Genomic DNA, 15,465 nt, shown 5'->3' with positions numbered 1-15,465 from the left:
CCATAGGGGAGGTGCACCAACCCTCTGATCATCTTTGTGGCCCTCCTCTGGACCCACTCCAGCAGTTTGATGTCCTTCTTATGCTGGGGGCACCAAAATTGGGCACAATACACCATATGGGGTCTCAAGAGCAGAGTGGAGAGGGAGAATCACCTCCCTCATCCTTCTGGTCACACTTCTTTGATGCAGCCCAGGATATGGTTGCCTTTCTGGGCTGCAAGCACAAATTGCCAGCTCACATTAAGTTTTTCATCAACTGACACCCCCAAGTCCTTATCTCAAGGCTGCTCTCGAGCCACTTCTTGCCTGCCCTCACCTTTTACTTAAATATTCAAGCCTCACTGCCCTTCTGCAGTACTTCTACACCTTTCACTTGATGGGGCAATCAGAATCACATGTAGGACATATGATGAAGGAAACCAATGTTTCAGATGTGGAATAACATTCCCTCACTAATTCTCTCTTCCTTTCCTAATTATTTGACTTTTAAATACTGTTAAGTAGGGGCAAATATTTTCAAGCCAAGCTGACTGCTTGTCCTGATCGGTAATTCAACATCACAACGTACATTACTAGCTGGAGCTGTGTCCTTCCCTCTCATGTCCATGATCACAAGTTCCTACTTTCATATTGACAAGCCACTTGGCATTGTAAGAGTCTAAGCCCTTCTGCAGAGGGCATCTGGAAATACTTTCTTACAATTATTCCTAATAACTCTGCATCACTGAACGTTGTTATCTTGCAGGTGACCTCCCTTTACCAGATAGCCCAAACAGCTCCGATCCTAACACAGGCCTCAGCAGCCGGAGGTTCTGTCTGCTAACCTCCCCCCACCATGAACACTGAGCTATTCTTTATTTCTCAGCTAACAGTAAACCCACAAGGGCTTCTCTGATAATTATATAAGGGTTTAGTTACTTTAAGCAATTAAAAGCTTTTCTTAAAAGCCCATGCACACTATCAGCTGGATCAGCCAATTACTTCAGAAGAATCCTTTTACAGTTCTTCAGAGCTGTGTCCATCATTCTGCAAAATGTCATACATATATTAATATGTCTACTGGATGCCTGGAAAGAAGATCTTAGTTTTATTGCCACAAGCTTGCTGAATGATGTGAAACAAATCCTTTAATCTCTCTGTTCTTCAGTGTGTCCACCTGTCCGTAAAACGAGTATGATACCCTGAGTAATTGTGTTGCTCTGCTGCTCACAGCTGAGAAAGAAAGGTCGCTGCCTCGACAGAAGAAAACAAGGAGAAGTGGTACAGAGGGAGAAACACTGGAAATATTCAGGCAGCTATGAGCTGCAGAACAGGTAAACACTCAGCTAAGTTATTTAACCACTGCCCACCTCAGATGTACAGCAGCTGGTTTCACAGGGGCAGTTAAACTGAGACTAAAGTTCCTAGAGTGAAGGAGCTTCAAAACTACTCTTCTATCCACACTGGAATGCCACAGCTCTAAGGGATGCTGCTTCCCCCTCCCCAACAGGTAGGGCAAAAAGCAAAGAAGAAATGCTCATCAAAAAGAGGATGGAGTCAGGCTCTTTTCAATGATGCCCAATGGCAGGACAAGGGGCAATGGGTGGAAGTTGAGGCATAGGAAGTTCCATGTAAATATAAGGAAAAATTTTTTACTGTGAGGGTGACAGAACACTGCAACAGGCTGCCCGGGGTGGGTAGAATCATAGAATCAGTCAGGGTTGGAAGGGACCACAAGGATCATCTAGTTCCAACCCCCCTGCCATGGGCAGGGACACCTCACACTAGAGGGTTGTGGAGTCTCCAACTCTGGAGATACTCAAAACCCGCCTGGATGTGTTCCTGTCTCATCTGGTATAGGTGACCCTGCTCTGGCAGGGGGGTTGGACTGGATGGTCTTTCAAGGTCCCTTCCAACCCCTAACATTGTGTGTGTTTCTGTGTGTGTGAAAAACAGGAACCTAAAGGAATAAAGGGCATGGTTCTTGTGCTGTGATTGACTCTTAGCACGTGCTTTCCAGTTGATGCAAACTATAACCAAGACTCAAAGTACTGAATTCCTGGTTGCAGCACTTCTTGGAGGGCAGTAAAAGCTGTTCAAATCACCCAATTTAAGCATCTAACAAGTCTCCTTTGCCCCACCACCCACCAAGAGGAAGAAAAACTCACCAGGTACATTTCCTCACTAAGCACAGAAGGAGCCTCAGGCGCCTGACAACTAGGCTGGGTATCAAACTTTGCTTTTTCTAGTCCCAGGCAAGATTTCCACTGCAGGAGATGGAAAGACACACTGTCCTACTCTCCCCACACCAGGCAAATCACTCATGATGACCGCAGGTTCAGGTTGAATAGATGATTCAAGCCAGGGTGTGCTACCTAGACAGTCCTCCCCATCACTACCCCACAACAACTCTGGCTGTAAAAAAAAAAAAAGTCCAGAGCAAGTGCACTTAGGAACAGCCACTCTGACAGTCAGGTTCATGCAGCATTTCACACAGGCTTTCCTCCATCTCAGGCCAAAATCCTGAACAAACAAAAAAGGGAAAGTAAACGTAATGATGTCAGCCTGAGGTGAGGTGGTGTCATCACCACAAGAGCAGTTATGGTGCAGAGCCCATGTTTCCCTAGGAGAAGGAAAAGAAATGGGAACTAAGCAGCAAAGCTGGAAAGAAGTAATTTCTGGAAGCCAAGTCATCAACTGGGCTGCAGCCTCACATGAGGATATTCCCAGGGCTTCACCACAGCTTCAGAGAAGGCTGCTCACTTTTGGCCTGATTACTGTGCTTTTAGTCCACCATTTCCACAATCGCCAAGCTCTACACATTCAGTTCATGTCTTCTTCCTTTCATTGCCCTCACAGAATTTTGCATTCTGTTGCTCTGTGTCAAGATTTGCAGGAGAAAGATGACAGTTTTATCCCTGCTGCACTAAGGACACATCCATAGGAACTGTGGTTCCATAATCCAACAAAAAATAAGGTCACTCAGCTCTCTTTAAAGTAAAGTTTATTGACACACAACCTAAAAACCTCAGTGAACTCTTTATCAAAATGCAATATTAGCTAATACTTTTAGTTATACTGCCATTAATAGCTCCTTGTAATGAAAACATGACAATTCCTATTTGTTACTAGCCTGCAAATTAACTCACCATTTACATTACAGTTCAACATGGGTTCAATCTTTTTAATAATACACAATTTCCTTGTTCTGTGGTTGACAGACACAGACACACAAAAGCCTTTACATCATTCTGACAACTGTTTATGAAGATTAAGCCCCTCCCTTTCATTCCTTCAGCATGAAAAGCACCAACACCTGTTTGTAATCCACAAATGTCTCTCCCATATGCAGCAAACCCAAAAGAATACCAATCAAATATTTAATTTTACCTTCAATGTGAACGCTCTGTTATATTCAGTATGAAATGCACCGTCCCTGTTGAACAAGGAGTAGGGAACAGTGTTAGCTTACAGTAGTGTTGCTGGGAATCATACAGCTGCTCTTCCTCACTTCTCACTAACCACAAATAACATTAACCTGTTGAAGCTACAGAACTAAGTAGAATTTACAGTATAGTAATTTAAGGGGGGGGAGGGGGGAAAGTGAGTAAAAAAGGAGGATATAAAAAAGTAAAGCAAACAGGTTTCTAGTAAATAATTTCCTCAGTGACACTCTAACAAGAATATTTACTAAGACATGATCTTTGGAGACAGAAGTGCAGCTCCTTGCTGTCTCTTACACTTAACAGTACTCCCAGTCCTATATTTCCAGGAAGAAAATCTCTTGCTGTCTCAAGTACACTTGCCTTCCTCCCCTTACTTTACAAAGCACTATTCTCAGCAGGCATGTGACAGAGAAAGTAAGAGAGCTCAAATGTCAGGCATCAGCCATGTGCATTGGGTAGGTTTAGTCCATTGCTATCTCTCCCAAGGTCCCACTTGTGCTTTTAGTGTACTCTATTCAGAAACAGAATAAATTTATCTCAACTTCTGTCACAACAAATGCTTGCAAACTGAAGAAACAGCAATCGATTTCATATGTCAAAGGATTATAAAAAACTAAGTCCTCATGCTGTAGCAGTATGGAGCTGTGGGGAGCACCAACAATTAGGAGCTACAAATCCCAGCCCAGCACTCACTTATAATGGAGTAATTCCACTCCTTTCTCCTTTGAATTAGGATCTACTTTCATCTTCTTGCACAATTTTCGGCTTTCAGTATCACTGCAGAAAACACATATTGGAAGAAAAATAGTCATGAGAACAGAAATCAAATGCATTCAGTTCTGAAAATTCATTGCTGTGCTTCCTGATCAGTAATTAATTGCACCTAACGGTAATTTGGAAGCTATTCAGCTGCTTGTCTGCGGGACAAGCATTGTGGAAAACTGCACTATCTAATTTAATTTCTCCATTTGCTTGGTCAGGACACAGTGAACCACATTAAAACCACATTCCAAAACCAAAACCAGAAGAAAAGCAGCCCTTTCTAGCATGTCCAAGTACCTCATCAGGCCTTCTGTCCAAGAGATTGACATAAAATTTAGGAAGTCAAGTTTTCAAGAAGACATGCTACTGCTAGGGTGGTAATCAAAGAGCACTATTGTGAAGACTCATACACATATTTCAAAAAGCCACACCTGGAAAGTGCAGGTAAAGACCACCTGCCACAGCTCCTGAAGGAGGAGGAACGTAACAGCAAACTGAAAACCACTTCTAGCAAGTCTAACTGAACAAGAGTGAGTTGTTTTCAGCACCACATTAGGCTGAGCTGAAGAAGAAAGAAGGGTCATGGGAGAAAACTTCATATACATTTACTCAGGTGGGCAGGTAAAGGATCTTCATGGCCTAACTGCTGTTCCAAACAATGCAGAAGTGAAGCTATAAGGATGCTTAAAGCTGAAGAGAATATGAAGTCAGTCAAAGACTTGGGGAAACATCAAAACAGTACAACTACAAAGAAAAGAGGATGATTCACACTGACAAGACTATTCTTTGCACTGACAAACAGCAAGATGAATATGCTTGGAAACTTGTTCCCAGTCGAGGACAACTTGTATCTTTTGCACAGATAAATCAATTTAGAAGATGGAAACACTGAAACCCCATCAAGTTTAAACTGATTAGAGACACATTAGAGCTACCCAAATTGAAGGGTTGCAAGAGCCCCACCAATTCAAGTGCTGCTGCCAGCACTGGTGCTAATTCACCCAATGTTCTCCAGCTGCCTTTCTGCAAATGTGAGGGACAACAAACAGTAAGTTCAGTGTGTTGCAGATGGAATATTCTCAAATGCTTATTGTGGATGGAATGAGAAGGGGTGTGCTATGGACACATACATCAAACTCATAATATTATGCTGAAGACAGAAATGAGCATTTTAAGAACTAACAAAGCATGCAACTCTCTCACCAGGAAGTAGCACCTGTAACCCCAGTTGTATAGAAGCATGTTTATCTGAAGAGTCTCAATTCATGTCAGTTCTGTATTTACAGATCACAGCCAAAGCTAGTCATTGTAGCCTGTAAACACCTTCTTTGCTTTTCCAGGAGGCAGGAGATCTGAGCCTGAGAAGACAGTTATTTTCCTGTTGTCTGCTGCATCTTTGTTTTCCCTCTAGACTGCAGTGGAAGAGGGAACTAAAACGTTCACATTATTCAATTAAGAGATGACACATCTCTCCTTGCAATAAAACTAGATGATGAAACAAATAGCCTGAATTCAGAGTTTTGGCAAAAAAATCTGGTCTGCCCTGTGGAGTTTCCACAAAACACCTGCAGCAACATCAAACTCAGGGGCCAGAAACATCCTGTCTTCCATTACCTGCAGTCCTCCAACAGTCTTGTGGGCTAAACCTAATCAGTCCAGGAGGTGGCATCACTTTCAAATCATCCTCCCATCTTGCCCCAGGCAGATGTAGAGGCACACAGAAACCCTTGTGGCCCTGCTGGAGCTGAATGACCAACTAACACCAGCCCACACCACAGTCAACACTTGTAAATACTCTTCAAGACACTTCCAGATGCTTCCAGCATACCCATCTGTTTGTGGCTATCTCAGCCTTGCCAAGATAACATTATGTGGTAGATTTCAGCAACTGCAATGTTGAAACCTACCTCCAGCAACAGGGTTTGTCAGACCCCAAAATGTGCAGAAAAGCATTCAAGAGAGGACCAAAACGTGTATCAAGACAATTCTGTTACCAGTTCTACCACCAATGTGGTGCAACTTTAAACCACGTGTGGGAAAATAAAATGTATCATGTTACTAGTGAAATGTACCTGTGAGTAAAAGCAGCTAGCAGCTCCTGTTTTCTGTTTGCATAAATTTCTATTAAAAAAAAATTGGACAAAACAAAACCCCAAAAAGGATGGATGGATAGGTAGATAGTAGGAACAGCTCTTTCATTGGAAGGAAACAGAATCTAAGCCTGCCCTGCTTTCAGGATTGGTCCATTTGTAGAGATGCATGTAGCTGCCTGAATGCCCAGCCATTATCACAGGACAGAAAGCAGCAATTAGCCAGTATGTCTCTTACCATTTGCTGGACAGATTCTCTACACCTCTGCACTGGGAGTTTAAGCCTGCTTATGCAAACTATCTGCACTGATTCAAAGGCTGGAAAAGGAGAAGATTTCCAGAATAAGAAGTGTTTAAATATGTATCAGTAATTTCTTCTTGCACCAATGCAGATTTCTGCACATGCCAGACTCACCAACTCAAATTCTATACTAATGGTTCTTTGGAAAAGGCAGAAAAGAAGACGTACAGAAATGGCAGAGATGGACCTGTTCTACTTTTCCTTCTGCTTTCACTTACAGCCAGACAAAAATAACCTGCAAAGAGCAACTTGCTTTGATATCACTTGGTAACAACCATTATCCTTAATAAAAGTAAATATCAACACAGATGCAGTCTCTGCTTTTGAGATTTGTCTCCTTTGGATGTGAACCAACTGCCTCTCTCTGAAGATGAGCTCCTCCATTCTCACATGGGAGAGGGTAATTAGGACTCTGATTCTTGTAATTTAATTTTACCACTTAAAGAGGCAGTGCAAGAGTTTCTTACAAAGACTAAAAGAAAAAAAAAAGGGGTACTCAAACAAAACCCCAAAACTGAACAAGACACAAACCACCCCAAAAAATCACTCTACCACCCAGGCCAAGACACTCCAGACAAAGCACCAGACTCAGGAAATGCTGGTTTGAGGATAAGGTGAGTAATGTGCTCACAGCAGCTGTCCTTGGCTGCCTCATACCCTTTCTGTCCAGAGCAATTTGAACCCTGCTGTGCTGCTGCTGAAGAGACCCCCGCTTTGCCTGCAGGCAGTCCTACCAATCATCCATCCATGAAAAACCATCCAAAACATTAACCTATTCACAATACCACAAAGGACCTAATCGCCAGCTGTCTATCTGGTAATAAGGTCAAATCTTAAGTGGCACAATGGCATGGCTTCTTTCAACTCCCACAAACATGTTCCCCATGCTCTCCCTTCCCATGAAACCTAACCAGGATTCCAAAATGCTCCTTTGCTGGAGGCAAGGGCAGTTTGGAAAAAGAACAATAAAATGAAAGGTCCAAGTTGACCTAAACAAAAAGTCTAAATAACCACAAAGCGTGCATCACAGGAATACTTCACTGCTTTCCAAACACATCCCTGTCTCTTCTACTAGGAGAGGATTCTGTCATTTGGGAGTATAATGGAGGTGGCAGGAAGCCCAACTGGAGCGCTCCCTGTAAACCTCTGGGGTCCCCTGTCAGCATAAGCATGAATGAATAATCTCTTTGCACAGGCAGCCAGCTGTTACAGGGCAAGAGGAGGGCGAGGGGCTTGGGAAGGAGACCTGACCTCCTTTGGCTGACCACCAGTGAAGCCAGCACCAGAAGGGGATGTGCTGCAGGCATTCCTCAGGAGCATTACATGGTGTGCAGAGCTGCCCACAGGCCTGGGATTCTGTGGCTGTAGGGATGGAGAAGCAGTAACAGATTCTGATGACAGTCCCCAGTGGCAGAAGCAAACCACAGAAAGGCCTTTACAGCAATGTGTAAAGGTAATTTGGAGAGACAAAGAACAGAGGGCAAAGCTAGACAGGAGGAACACAAAATAAGATCCATGAGTTTGACTGCAGTAAATCCACACTGGTTTCTCAAAACAACACAAGTTTGTGCTGGGTGGATCCTGAGTAAGAAATGGTTCATGGAGATGGCAGTGCAAAACCCTTCTTTGAGCAAATTCAAATGTTGTCCTGGCAGGTCCTGAAGGCAGCAGGGTAAGACTGCACATCCTCACCACTATTCTCTCTCTTAAGAGCAAATAAGTTCATCTTCAAGAAGGTTATCAGGAGTAGCCTGCATGGATTTACCAAGGGGAAATCTTGTCTAACTAACCTGATAGCCTTCTATGAAGTTATGACCAAGTGGGTAGATGAGGGAAGAGCAGCGGATGTCATATATCTTGACTTCAGTAAAACTTGGGATCGGTACTGGGTCCAGTTTTGTTCAGTGTCTTTATCAATGACCTGGATGAGGGCATTGAGAGTACCCTCAGCAAGTTCTGATGATACAAAACTGGGGGGGTTGGCTGACACCCTGGTCAGGCTGTGCAGCCATCCAACGTGACCTGGACAGGCTGGAGAGCTGGGTGCAGGCAAACCTCATGAAGCTTAATAAGGACAAGTGGAGGGTCCTACATCTGGGGAATAATAACAACAGGCACCAGTACAGGTTAGGGACTGCCCTGCTGGAAAGCAGCTCCACAGAGAAAGACCTTGGGGTGCTGGTGGACAGCAAGTTCTGCATGGAACAACAATGTGCCCTTGTGGCCAAGAGAGCCAATGGGATCCTGGGATGTATCAAGAAAGGTGTGTCCAGCAGGTCAAGGAAAGTTCTTCTACCTCTCTACGCTGCCCCAGTGAGACCACACCTACAATACTGTGTCCAGTTTTGGGCTCCCCAGTTCAAGAGAGACAGAGAACTGCTGGAGAGAATCCAATGGAGAGCCACAAGGATGATTAGGGGACTTGAGCATCTCCCCTATAAAGAGAGACTGAGAGACCTGGGGAGAAGAGTCTGGAGAAGAGAAGACAGAGGGGATCTGATCAATGTCTATAAATATGTGAGGGATGGGTGTCAGGAGGAGAGGGCCAGGCTCTTTTCAGTGATACACAGTGATGGGACAAGGAACGATGGGTTCAAACTAGAACATAGAAGATTTCACCTCAAAATGAGGAGAAACTTCTTTACAGTAAGGGTCATGGAGCACTGGAACAGGCCACCCAGGGAGGTTGTGGAGTCCCCTTCTGTAGAGACTTTGAAAACCCACCTGGATGTGTTCCTGTGAGGACTATCCTAGGTGATCCTGCTTTGGCAGGGGCGTTGGACCTGATGATCTCTTGAGGTCAATTCCAACCTCTGATATACTGTGTGATACTGTGATCTGCCACTCTTTAATTACTTCCCTTATGTAATGCTGCCCCTTAGCTACTCATCAAGAAGGAAAAACAGCCCTACAACTACACCTGAACCTGGGGAGAAAGGATCTGGAATGACTGTCAAATCCCCTCTTCAGAAATTACAAAAACACCATAAAACAAAAAGTTCACATCACTAGTTGCCAATGTAACAGCAGTGTGTTCATGTGCTGTGTGGCCATGCCACTTGGCAACACAGACTGGATCCAGTCTTCTTTTTTGTCTGCACCTACAGTGCTCCTAGGCACAAGAGACAGTACCACTTTAAGTAACCAGGTCAGTAAATCTGCCTGCACAAAAACTATCTCACTCCTCTACCAGCATTATCATGCAACCACATGTGAACCACAGACCTCACAGTCTGTAAACAGATTATGTCTCTTCATACACAGATTTTTGTCTATTCCCCGTCTTTTCCTGTGAAACAAGGCTCAACAATCCACATAAATTATGCTTCAGCAGTCCCATATAGCACAATTTCAATCATAGGCCCCAGAATAGTGGAGGCTCTGCTGTTATCAGCAGCTGTACAGACAAGATGGAAAAAGCTTTGGAAGCTACTAGCCAAAGCTCTCATCTTGTTACCAGCACACTCTCTCATTACTGTCTACATTGTTTAACTCTTTCATTCTTTTATGTTACAGTGAAAAAATGTTGTACAGAGAGCTCCACACTTCAGGGAAGTGGCAACTGCAGTTTCAGACCAGCTCTCAAGTGAATTATCAAACAAGTTTGCCCAGTCCAATAAGCAGCCTCTGCAATGCTCTCTGGCTACCTTCCATAGAACACTCTCTCCAGACAACAGACTGATGAACATCCTCAGAAAGTGTTAAGATCTTGCCAAACAACTAATCGAGCTTGTGACCCAAAAATCAGGCAGCAAAAGGGGTGTCAATGCCAGAAATTTCCTCAAGCCACCTAAAAATTAAAACCACATTTGCACTAATTTGGCATTAACAGTCAGTTGTAGTTAGATGTGTTCCTACAAGGTTTCAAAATAAAAAAATTCAACTCATTAGCCAAACACAAGATTATGACTCCACTTCCTGCCCTCTTCAATCCAACGCACTAATGAGGACCCTGTGATCCATTTACACTACAGCTACTGACCAAACAAAACCAGACCAACCCCTGCAAAACTCTCATTCTCTCAGACTGCAGGCATTGCCTCCCCATCATTCTCACTCCTCCCTGCCAGCCCAGGGCAGCAGCTGCCACAACTACTGCTGCTCACAGTACATCACATTTGTAAAGTTCCTCGTATTCTCTACTGATCCCAGACCTTTCCTTATCATTTTTGAGACAGCTCTGAAATCAGAGATGACCAAAAAAAAAAACATTTAAAAAGAATAAAATTCTCCAACCATCAGCTGAGCTTGCAAGAGCACTTCTCCAAAGGGTTGTGCTAAGTAGCTGCTGGATGGTAATCACTTCCTTCTACTTGAACAGAAATCAGCACAGGAAGCTTAAAAGGCAAGATTTGTCTTTGACAACGATGCAACATTTTGCCACTGTCCTAGGTTCCTGATGGAAATTATCTTGTAAATGTAGCAATAGCAACAGGTTTCCATAGCACAGAACAAATGAGCCACTCAAACAATGAAGCGGATGAAATGTGTGAATCTTTTCAGGGATGAGGGAGCATGAAAACCAAATCCAGAAAATATGCTACTGGAAAGAACTGAAGATTAAGATTAGCAGACTGACAGAACAATCTCATCTGAATTTAGGGCCTGATTTTCTCCTCTGGAATGCATCAAAATGTATCCTTGTGACCCACAAGGAGATTGCAGCCTTCTGCTCCGAACGCTCCCCTGGAACGTGCCAGGGATGCAAAGAGAAGAATCCATGTGCTGCGGAGACCCAGCACCACGCATCATCCAATACAAATGATCCCCTGTACCCATTAGTCAATTAGAGAGGCCAGGAATCTATAGAAATAAGATTAAAAAGAAGTATTTTCTGAAAATTAAAACCCATGAGATTAATTCTTACTGCAAGCAAAAGCGAGCCAAAGAGCGGAAAGAAACCCAAGACAAAAAATGAACAGGCATCATCAAGCAAAAACAATTAAGGGAAAAAATTATAAGATCCAGCCCTGCAGAAACTCGAAGTTATAATGAACAGAACTTTCCATGAAAAGACAAATTACGAAGAAGCACTTGCCAGCCCACATACCTGCACAGAAATAAGGAAAACATTCACAGGAGTTACCAAAGGTTTTGCAGGAACTTCTAGAAACATCAAACTCTTCTCTTTGCAAAGCAGCAACTTTCTGCATCAGACTCATCCAGAGCTCCTCTTACTCACACAACCTGGTACAGGGGAACACTGCCCTAACCTGGGATATACAATGACTACCACCCTGTCTTTGAGTTCACACTGATCTAAGGTTCTAAACCCACAAAAGCAGGGTTTGAATCTATCACTGCTGCGTACACTGATGCTGCAGCACACTGTACTTGTTCCCTTACACTGTGGACCTGGAGAAGATGTTTGAGAATGTTTTAAAGGAAGTACTGAATAAAGGAAAATGGAGGAAACTTTACATTAAAAAAATCTTAGCTTGCCTACTCTTCATTTTAGTCTGGAAGGCATCAGCGTTGGAGATTCACAGCTAATGAGCAATTTCAGGCAAAACCCATGGTGCATCCACAGTTAGTATGAAACTGAGAGAGAAGCCCAGGCTCAAACATCCAAGCACTACAGTGGATTTTAGTTAAACACTCTACATTTCTGAATTAATGCAACAAATCAGATTAAATGGGTTTATGCTAAGAACTGTGAGCTTACTTTTAAAAGGAAGTTTTTTCAGACTAGTACAGCACTTACTGCATGGTCACTCTTACAGGAATAAAAAATTGCTTTAATGTGAATTAGCCTTAACCACGCAGACAGGTTATGATAGAGACAGGAGGAAGGCACTGAAAAAATCTATGCTGCAAATGCACAGTTTGCCCATATAAATTGCATCCATACAATGACCATATTTGTCAGCATGACTGCACTTGCAAAATGTTCTTCGTGGACACCTGATTTACTCCCCAGGCCCAGCTTGCAGACCAACCCTTGCTACCTCTGCCCCACCGTCTGGCACCTCATGTCAGGTGTCATCCACTCCAGGGCTGCCACTGCCCTTCACCTCCAAGATGTCTATAGAAAAAGGCAGAAATGCCAGACACTGCAAATCTACTTGGATGGAAGGGTTCACATCGGTGCAAGAGCAGCACTCGTTCCTTTTTTCTCTCTCCATTAGATCTGGTCATTTTTATTTGCAATTTTAAAGATTTTCATCAGCTTTAAATTTCAACTATAAATAAAGATGAATAAGATTACTCTCCCAAAAAAATCCTTCTACTGATCAGCTTTATAGAAGTGAAGGTAAAAAACTAAAGAGTAAGATGACAGTTAACACCATCTGTAGCAGTAGCCATATTTCTGAAATTCCTCCTTGCTATTTCAAGGCATTGAATAAATTCATTTATGACTGTGTATATGAGAAAAGCCTTTCTTAATTGATGCATTAGAAAATAAAAAATTTGGGAAGGAAGATAAACACAGGAACTGGAGGAAATCCCAGAAAAGACAATTAGTCATTAGATTTGACCTCATGAATCAGCACGTCTAGATGAAAAGATCCCTCTATTAGCCAAATTGCAGTCTTACCTTTATGCTAAGTGTCATGGAACTGCAACAGTAACAAGTAATTCTTGGGGCTACAAGACAGACTCACAGGACACACAAAAGCAGGAAAAGTGAGATTAAAGCCAACCAAAAAAATTAGTCAGACATTTTAACCAGATGGCATTTCCTCTTCCTAGTAGTCTGATGTGCTAAAGCCAAGCACACACACTATGACAGCAGATGGAAATCACACAGTTTTGTTTATGTTTGGGACCTACAGTAAAGGGAACCATGAAAGTTTGATCAGAGAAGAATTATCCAGAGCCAAAGACATGCATGATTTTTGGAGAATATGAGTCCATGATTGGGCCAGAGTTAAAAAAAACCTCAACACACAAAAAACAACTCAACACAATTCAGTAACAGTAAAATCCAGGACCATTCACTAAATCACATCCAGGATGAAAAGGACCTTCTTCAGCTTCTGCTATCTCCTCAAAGCCACACCTAACCACAAGGCATTTTATAACCTAGCAAAGCCATTTTCTCCTTTTCAGCAAAGCCATTTTATTTTCTTTTAACTTCATTCAAAATAGTTATAACATCAGTCCTTGGCCACTCCATAATCTATCACAAAGCCTACTCAAAAAGGCTAGATGATAACTTTAGAATGATTATTCTTCAAAACCAGCCCACAGGGCATCACAAACTGGGACTCAAGCTTTGTCTGCTTCAAAGGCAAGCAACAAAATCTTAGTCTTTCATTCAAGCAGTAATATCATCTTACTGTGTTTCCAGGTACATCATTTTGTACCTTTCCTTTTACTTGGCACCATAATGATCTGCCAGGAGTCTAACTTTTCACAAGATTCCTCTTTTACTTGACCACATCACTGTTTACCTCCAGTTGTGCAATGCCTCCTAAGATGGAGGTTTCATGAGATGAGGGCAGATGCAGAGGCTCTGTAGCACACACATCATACATACATCTCCAGCACACCAGCTCCACTGCACCCCAAGCTGCTGTCACAGTTAGCAGAAGCCAGGCTCTTAAGGTTGCACAAAAGGACTTTTTTTTTTTTTTGGTAGACATCTTAAGCTTTTAACTCCCTATGAAGCCCTTAGATTTTCAACATTTCTGTGAGCCTACTACTAAAAATAATTCAATAAATAACCCAACTCTCTGCTTGCTTACATGTCCATCTCAATAGTAACAGGGCAGGCTACATAAAGAACACTCACTCATGTTGTTTTATCACTTTTCCCTTCAAAGTTCCCCAAACTCTTTATAAACATTGACTAACGAATCAGGCACTATTTATCCAGTTGCCCAGAAAACAGATACACCTCTTTCTAAACAGCACAAAGTAACAAAACCTGAACCATTCACAGCGCCAGGAACGGGACCTGGGCCTACTGATGTGGCATCTCCCCAAATGCGAGTCCCTAAACATTTGCTCATAAAATGACCAATGCATCACTCTAGGACACTCTGAAGATTTACCAGTCTGCAATGTTGTGCTCTGTCCCTGATGCCATAAATTTTACCAGGCATGCTTCATTCAATATTCTGTTGTTGTCTCACACCACCATTCATTCAACATCAAATGCTTCAGCAAAAACTAATTAAAACACAGAAAGGTTACAATAAAATGTCTCTTTGTCACATCATTAGTGGGGTTTTCATTCACAATTGAAATAGCTTCATGTTTAATTGTGTACAGAGCCACACACACTATCTCAGCACACAGGAGCAAACAGCCACCACTTCAATGCTGCCAGCAAGTCTTGAGCTGCTCCTTCATCTCTAGAAGGAGGTGTCTATCTGCCTGCACAAGCTGATTGAAATCTCCTGTGAATGAGGGCCTTATCTGCAGTACTGCCTGCAGCTGCATCCCTAGGTGTGCTGTGCTCAGCATGGCCCTGCTCCAGCCTGGCACCTAACACAAGCAAGACTAACTGTACAGGAAAGGCAGGAACTTGGCACTTCTCGCTCTGTATCTCCTGGGCCAAGGCATTCTGGGGACCACAGCTATCCTGCCTCAAAGTGACAAAGTTGCAAATTTCTCTACTCCACACTAACCACCTCAGCAAGAAACCAAGCATTTCCCTACATCATGCTGAAAAAACTAACTTCCGTGGTCTCTCCAAGACCACTCAACCTGGAACTGAAAGCTCAGGTCTAACCTCTGTTTCATACCACAGACTCAACAAAAGCCAAGGCCCAGGAGTGTGGTTTCCACACAGCTAGCAATTCAGGCAGCCCACTTCCAGCCACAAACCTGCACACTCCTCTCCACTTATGAAATACAAAACATACTGCTGAGACATAGCAAACCATAATGTGTCCATCAGTGGAGCAGTATATTCTTGCTTTCTCCAGAAAACGAG

General features: G+C 43.0%; 1 protein-coding gene across 1 annotated transcript in view; it reads right to left on the bottom strand.

Moving 5' to 3' along the window:
* PDIA5 (protein disulfide isomerase family A member 5) overlaps positions 1-15,465 on the bottom strand; it is a 101,134-nt gene that overhangs the window by 67,941 nt on the left and 17,728 nt on the right. Inside the window, 2 exon segments of the mRNA XM_054381249.1 lie at positions 3,370-3,415; positions 4,119-4,202. Of these exon segments, the coding sequence (XP_054237224.1) occupies positions 3,370-3,415; positions 4,119-4,202 (130 nt within the window).

This window comes from Indicator indicator, chromosome 5 (genome assembly GCF_027791375.1).
Source record: "Indicator indicator isolate 239-I01 chromosome 5, UM_Iind_1.1, whole genome shotgun sequence".
Classification (NCBI taxonomy): domain Eukaryota; kingdom Metazoa; phylum Chordata; class Aves; order Piciformes; family Indicatoridae; genus Indicator; species Indicator indicator.
Note: the sequence above shows the minus strand (reverse complement) of the source record. Positions and strands in the feature narration are given on the sequence as shown.